The following is an 8,114-nucleotide window of genomic DNA, read 5'->3' as shown; positions in this document are numbered from 1 at the left end:
ATATATATATAATATACATATATATATATATAATATATATATATAGTATATATATATATATATATTCTTCATGTTCGCTGGTGGGCTAATCCTCGATGAAAAAGGTACGGGGATACGGAAGGACATGGCACATTACATGATTCTTTATTGCTAGCGTCTTGTGAAAGAGTAAAATATGATGGCCATTGAAACAGGCGAGGTTTACCCAACGTAGATCCTCATGTTCACAATAAGATATTCTTCATCGCTGGTGGGCTAATCCTCGATGAAATAGGTACGGGGATACGGAAGGATCTACGTTGTGTAAACCTCGCCTGTTTCAATGTGGCCATCATATTTTGACTCTTTCACAAGACGTTAGCAATAAAGAATCATGTAATGTGCCATGTCCTTCCCGCATCCCCGTACCATATATAATAATATATATATATATATATAATATATATATATATATATATATATATATATATATATATATATATATATATATATATATATATACACATATGTAAAACACCTTCCACTGCAGGAAGCATTACCGTACTTGGGAGATATATCATATTACTTTTACAGAAGCGACAAGTAACCCAGACACTTTCTTCAACAGGAATAGACAACTCTCTCTCTCTCTCTCTCTCTCTCTCTCTCCTCTCTCCTCCTCTGCGAGGACACGGAATTTAAAGAGAAGAAAAGAACAGGTGACTGTCCAAAGATGATATTTCCTGTTCCATCTCTAGAAAATCCTTAATACTCGACTATTTCCTGTGAATTCACACGCCCAGAAGCAGGAGATCCGGCAGGACGCTCCTTCAGGACTCCTACATTTACGTAAAAAGGATTTGGAGGAAGAAGGGAGAATGTATTCTATTACGTATGAGATTATGTGTGAGATTATGTATGAGATTATGTCTCAGTGATAACTAGGGACACATGCAGCCGCTGGAATCACGTCAGTCAGTCATCAAAAGAATTAAAAGTTTTATTTGAGAGAGAGAGAGAGAGAGAGAGAGAGAGAGAGGGGGGGGGGGGAGAGAGAGAGAGAGAGAAGGGGGGTGGGGAGAGGGTTACCTAACAGTCATCCACAACACACGCAATAGTGTAAGGGAACTTGATATCCACATTTGTCGTAAGCAAACACCAACACAACTGGCAACCTATTCTGACACTGCCCGACAACTACTGTAAATAAAAATCTCTCTGTACATACCCCTAGCATTCCTCCGCCCCCTTCCCCTTCCTATCACCACCACAACCGCCCCCCCCCCCCCCCCCACCCCCCCCCCCCCAAACCAAACCCCCGCCCGGCCGAGGATTAACCCCAACCTCCGAGGCAACCGCAACGCATAGCACTTTGTTGAAGTATAAAAATTTTCGCTAGGTACAGTGATGTCAAGCTCTTTTATATATATAATGTATATATTATATGTAATGTATATATATTTATTTATTTATTCTGAACGTCTTCTTGAAATGACTCAATACTACACTGAAAAGAAATATGTCTAACATCTTTTCACCAATTACTTTCATGTTACGTAATGAAAAGTTATTTACATTAACACATTCTATATTTCTTAGAATTACGAACAAAATTCACAGTTCACTAAATAAAGAAAACATTTATTTTTTTTAGTAAACATTGTCTGGGAAAACATGTTTCCCCTTATTAAATTATCAATCCCGATTCACAATATTCAGAAAATATTCTAACCCTCAATTGAAGCTTCTCTTAGTTTTTCCCTATCTATTTCATTCTCGTTTTCTTTCTTTTTTAAAAAATTCTCGTTTTCTTTCCTTTTCTTAAGAATGATCACTTCGTGAACTCTGTTTAATCCCAAAAGCTTTAGTGACATAATATGCAAACCTATGTCAGTATTTTGAAACAGGGTCTACTTTCTGAAGTGTAATATTCTGAGAGAGAGAGAGAGAGAGAGAGAGAGAGAAAGAGAGGAGAAGCACATCAGAATAATAACTCCACCTGTGTCAGAGGCGGATATCAACTAACCATAGTGTTCATCAAATGGAGGCAGCCTTGAAGATAATTGAGAGAGAGGGGGAGAGGGAGGATTGAAGTGAAGGAGAAGGGGGAGAAGGAAGATGGGAACAGGGGGAAATTATGATATATCTGTCTCAAATCCTAACTGCTCCCCTCCCCCTCCCACATCCTATTTCCGCCAAAAAAACATTTCCTACCCAACCACCTCCCATTATACTCTACTTCTCAAATTTTCTTGTGTGCAACACGAAATGTTTTTCTTTATTCCTACCTGGCAGACATAAGGATAGGGATTACCTCAAGGACAACCCATACAATCGACCAACTTCCCCATACGAAAAGAAGTTGGCAAGTAGTGGTGCTACTAAATCCTTTTAATATCATTTTATCCAATCATTATATCATTAAATTATATCAGTATAATTATATTTATATTGGTGTACCTTAATATATATATACCTATATATATATATATTAGTTGTGCAACTTAATGGTAACCACAATATATATGTATCATATCACATAATGATATGTATTTATATGGTATATAATATATATATAATATATATACATATGTGTATATATACCTTATATACCATTTACATTATTGCATACTAAACTTATATTTCATATTAGTATTACACGGTTTCCAAATAGCTATAGTATAGCTATATCGCTATATTTGTATAATATAATATATATATATATACTTATATATATATATATGTGTGTGTGTGTGTGTGTGTGTGTATGTGTGGTGTGTGTGTGTGCGTATAACCTCCTACTTAACACTTCCTTTTTATTATTGACCTTCTCCCTTTATTCTTCCAGAACGATTCTGCTTGAGGCCCCCCTATATTGGTGTACTTATAGATTATATATATATAATTATATATATAATTATAATATATATATATATATATATTATATATTTAGTATGTGCCAATAATTAAATGCTTATAGAGGTATATATCAACCATATTGATTTTATGTTATATTATATATATATATTATATATATTATATATAATATATATAACAACATATACCTATGTGTATAAATACCTATATAAAGCTTTTACATTATTGCACATACTAAACTTATATTTTCATATTAGTATTCACGGTTTCCAAATATCTAATAGTTATATCTATATAGCTATATGTATATATATATATGTATACATATATATAGATATAATATATATGTGTGTGTGTGTGTGTGTGTGTGTGTGGTAGTGTGTGTGTGTGCGTATAACCTCCTACTTAACACTTCCTTTTTATTATTGACCTTCTCCCTTTATTCTTCCAGAACGATCTGCTTGAGGCCCGCCTATGGACCGTCGGCATCAGCAGAAGCAGGGGCAGCAGCAGAGGAAGCAGCCGAAGTAGCAGCCCGATCCCGGGCCTCCACGAAGGGCACAGCACCGGCAGTAGCAGCAGCGGGTGGTGCGACAGATGCGGCCGCTGTGGGTGGTGCGGGCGCCTCTGCGTCGTCAGACTTGCCCAGCTCACTCTCCTCCTGACCCTCGTAACCGGAGCGAGCCACATCTTGCTGGCGACGCTCACCACCAGGAGACCGCCCACGCCCACCACGTCTCCCTCGCGCCCGTCGGTGTCTTCGTTAACCTTGGCGGAGCTGCCCCACCCGCCGCCCAGCACCCTCCTGGACCTAAAGGACTTCCGGTACACCCGCGATGCGGTGGGATCCTGCAGTCCTTCCCGCCTCTATTTCTTGTTTTTGGTCCATTCCCGCCCCGACCACTTCCGCCAGAGGCAAGCCATCAGAGCCACCTGGGGAGGGTACAGGACCCTGGAGGATGGGTGGGTCACCCGGACCATCTTCATGCTGGGGGAGGGGAGTGGAGGGGGAGGAGAAGGAACAGGTCAGAAGGAAGACAAGAACCAACCGGGAGGACTCGACGTCGGAGGCCTGGTCGAGCAGGAGGCCGATCGCCACGGGGACCTCGTCGTTGGTAACTTCCACGACCACTACCACAACCTGACCTACAAGCACGTCATGGCCCTCAAGTGGGCGGCCACCAAGTGCCCCCATGCCAACTACGTCGTCAAGGCTGACGACGACGCTTTCATCGACGTCCCAGGACTCAAGTCGCTCTTAGAGAGAACCTTCGGGGCGGATACCCCGCCTCCGCCGCGGATGCTGGCTTGCAACGTCCTGCCGGCGGGCACGGAGCCCCAGAGGGAAGGGAAGTGGGCTGTCAGTACCCGGGACTACCCTTGGGACGAGTACCCGAGATACTGCGCGGGGCTGGCTTACGTAGCGACGCCGGACACCGTCCAGCAACTCTACAGGGCGGCACATTCGGACGTGTCTCCGAGGATCTGGGTGGACGACGTTTGGGTCACGGGGCTCCTGGCGGAGTCGCTGCAGCTCCAGCCCCACTACCTCAACCTGAGGTATTCCTACGACCACAACGAGATGGTCCAGTGGGCGCAGAAGGCGAAGGGGAGACCGAAGGCCCCTCCTCCGTATACTTTCGCTCATCTCGATCCCGCCTGCCCGGACTGGAGGACGACGCTGCAGGAGTTGTGGCAGCATGCCACCAACGGTCACGCCCTCGACATCGGAGCGAACCCCAAGGAGGGGGAACCCGCGTCTTCGTCGCCTTCTTCAGGAGGCAATGAGAGATGACAATAATTCATTTTAATTTCTTGTATTGCGCTGATGGTTGAAAATCAAAAATTCAGTTGAGAGAGAGAGAGAGAGAGAGAGAGAGAGAGAGAGAGAGAGAGAGAGAGCTTGCAGCATTTATAGCTTTATTAACGCCATATAGTCCGCGATTGTACAGTGTATGTAATAAAGAAAATGAAAAGTCTATTTTTATATAAATAAAAAAATAATGAATGAGTATATATCATATATACATCATAGTCTTGACGTTGTAACATCACTCATACCAATCACTCATCATTACCATTATCATCATACATAACATTTACCGAACAATTCCGAAGATATAAAATCACTTATAAAAGTATATTCTGTGAATAAAAGGATATATATTTTCTTTCATAAAATCTACGTTTAGGAAAGAAACAATTTCTGTTCACGCTAACATAAACCTGGAAAGGTCGAAATTTTTTCTCTCAAACGAGAAAAGGTCACTCTGATAAAATGATTCTTACACTGAGGAGACGCACACAATAAAGAACAGACGAATACCCTCCCCCTCCCCCCAACCCTCCCTTTAGCCCCAAACCAGGGGGAGGGGCTAGTAGATCCTGTTTAAAGATATTCACGACAACGCTGCTGCCAATACGCTTAAATAAACGTCAGGAATCTTTTATGAACGCGCCGAAGAGAACAGAACAGAGCGTTCGTTCACAACCGAACAAAGGAAAGCGCCTGTGACTCATCCAGCCCCCGGGACGCCCGCCCGGGGGCCCAGTCTCCGACGCCCGGAATATATCCGAGAATGAGAAGCATTACAAAGCTTCCAAAGGCCGAGTGATACCCGAGAATGAGAAGCATTACAATGGTTCCAGGTCGAGTGAACTTTTCATCCTTTTCCGTGAGTCTTGCTATTTCTTTTCCTTCTTCTTTTTCTATTTCTTCTTCTTCGTCTTCCCCAAAGGCTCACCCACGAGTGGAGCTGAATAACGCAATAAAATGGCCGATAAAAACGAGACCACGGTACAAATTTAACGTCAATGACATTTCAATAGAGATTAGGAAAAATACGTTCGGTTTTTGTCTCGACTTTCTTGTATACAAGAATTAAATGTTTTTTAATTATCCTTCTGCGTGATTAATTCTCCGGGTTTCTCTCGCCAGACACTGAGTATGAATATATGTATGAATGTATATATGTATGATTAAATTAATGCATGTACGTATGTATGAATAAATGAAGTATGTATGTCTGTATGTATGCACGTGACAACTATTTCAAATGGTTAGAGCTCTCTAAATCTTACAATTAAAACATCATCAAGAGAGAGAGAGCGAGAGAGAGAGAGTGAGAGAGAGAGGTGGGGGGGGGGTACGTACAGTTTTATTTTATCAACGATAACAAGTTCTAAGAAGAAAAGATTGAACCATGACGTGATAAACACTCTAGTAATTGCACGGATCGAGGAAGGGAGAGAGAGAGAGAGAGAGAGAGAGAGAGAGAGAGAGAGAGAGATAATCAACGCCCTTCACATGGGCTATGAGATACGAGTTGCACAAGAAAGCTTAGGGGGAGAAAATGAGAGAATGAAGAAAGCGAGCGAAAGACGGAAAAGAAAGCAAGATTTTATTTTAAGGAGGTGAACAGAAAAAGAAAGGAGGAAATGAGGGAAAATAGTAAAGTGGGAAAAGTAAGAGGAAGAGATAAATAAAGGATGAAAAGACGAGAGGAGATGATAAGTAAAAAATTGGAAGACGACGAATATTGCAAAACTGAGAGAGAGAGAGAGAGAGAGAGAGAGAGAGAGAGAGAGAGAGAGAATTACAAGGATTAGGATGTCTCAAAGACTTGTCAGTCCATCCTAGAGAGAGAGGGGGAGTCGGGGGGAACCATCTACAATAAAATGACTAAAGTGGGGAAAAATCGAGAACGAGAGAATAATGATATAACCAATCAATACCATGACGAAAATATATGTTTTGTTTTACACATAAACACACATAATATATGTGTGGGAGCACAAGCGCGCGCAAGTCGTTAAAAACAGGAACGACCACTCCTTTATTCCTCTTAACAAAAAAGAAACCTTCAGAGGATAAAAAAAAATCCTTTAAAGGAAAAAAAAATCCTTAAAAGCAACCAGATCTTTTTTTTTTTTTTTTTTTGTATATCCTGTAAAGCGCAGAAACTCGTTATAATCTGTCATGAATATTACGTCATGATTTTCATCACCCCCCCCCCAACCAACAACCGCTTTACCCCTTACACCAACACCCTTCCCTCCCAACGGCCATAATGATTATCACCATTATCATCATCATCATCATCATCACAACGAAGGCAATACGTCAAAGGCATCATACTAAAACTGCTTGATGAATCTCACTCGACGGTCGTTCAATTCAACTTCTGTTGGGACAAGCTTTGAAGATAAACATTTTACGTAGTTATTTTTTCACTTTTAAAAACCAAATTTCGCGTTTAAAATGTTAGATACGCGAGGAAATATGAAGTCTATAAGTCTACCATCAAAATTATGATCTAGTAAGCTTTAAAAAAACTAGATTCCCAGTACCTTCAAATTATTCGTCATTAACTTGGTTCAGCAGAGCGTTGCCGGATGTCGCTACTAATCTGTGATATGTTTGTATATAATATAAAATTATTTTACTTACTGTCAAAAAAATTAAATATAAAATCTACAAATATTCTTTGTTTTTTTTTAACCCATTCCCCTAGTACAATTATAAAAAAAAAACTATAGGAATTATACACAGTTATTATCAGAAATGAAAATCTCCAAGTGCTGTAATATAATAATAATAATAATAATAATAATAATAATAACTAATAATAATAATAATAGTAATAATAATACAGAAAGTGAAACCAATACTGCTTGCATGACAATTTCCAGTTATCTAAAGCATAAATAATTACGAGAGAGAGAGAGAGAGAGAGAGAGAGAGAGAGAGAGAGAATAGCCGGCAAGATTAAATTAAATACGAAATAAGCTAGATAACATGTTAAGATAAATCACAATAAACCAAAGTAAGAATAAAAAAAAAGGAGAGACAGACCGCATGATAAAACCCATTAAAAACCAAATAAAACGATAAAAGAGAATAACAAAACCCTCGAAATAGAAAAATGATCCAATCAAACACCAGTGCATTTCTCTATTCTTCTGATTTAGTGAGGCAAATCGCTCTCAATGTCTTGACAGCCTCTTTCTTCAACAGGTACGAGACGAGTATTGAAAGAGTGACGAAACAACTTTTTATGAGAGGTTTTTCTTTCTTTTTTTTTTTTTTTTTTTTTTTGAAAAGGGGAGGGGGAAGGTAGACTTTTTGCAAAGGAAGTGTCTTTTTTTTCCGAAGACAATTTCTTAACAATTAACTAAGGTTTTAAGGGGGGAGGGAGGGTGGTATCTCGAGATGTGAAGTTTACGGTGGTAAAAGATAATACAAAATAAATTGGAGT

General features: G+C 40.0%; 1 protein-coding gene across 1 annotated transcript in view; it reads left to right on the top strand.

The window, feature by feature from the left end:
- Positions 1-7,337, top strand: part of LOC135210232 (beta-1,3-galactosyltransferase 1-like) — an 82,422-nt gene extending 75,085 nt beyond the window's left edge. Inside the window, exon 2 of the mRNA XM_064243078.1 lies at positions 3,308-7,337. Within this exon, the coding sequence (XP_064099148.1) occupies positions 3,308-4,651 (1,344 nt within the window). The 3' untranslated portion in view covers positions 4,652-7,337. The remainder of the gene's footprint in view (positions 1-3,307) is intronic.
- Positions 7,338-8,114: the final 777 nt, after the last annotated feature.

The sequence above is a fragment of the Macrobrachium nipponense genome, chromosome 39 (genome assembly GCF_015104395.2).
Source record: "Macrobrachium nipponense isolate FS-2020 chromosome 39, ASM1510439v2, whole genome shotgun sequence".
NCBI lineage: Eukaryota > Metazoa > Arthropoda > Malacostraca > Decapoda > Palaemonidae > Macrobrachium > Macrobrachium nipponense.
Note: the sequence above shows the minus strand (reverse complement) of the source record. Positions and strands in the feature narration are given on the sequence as shown.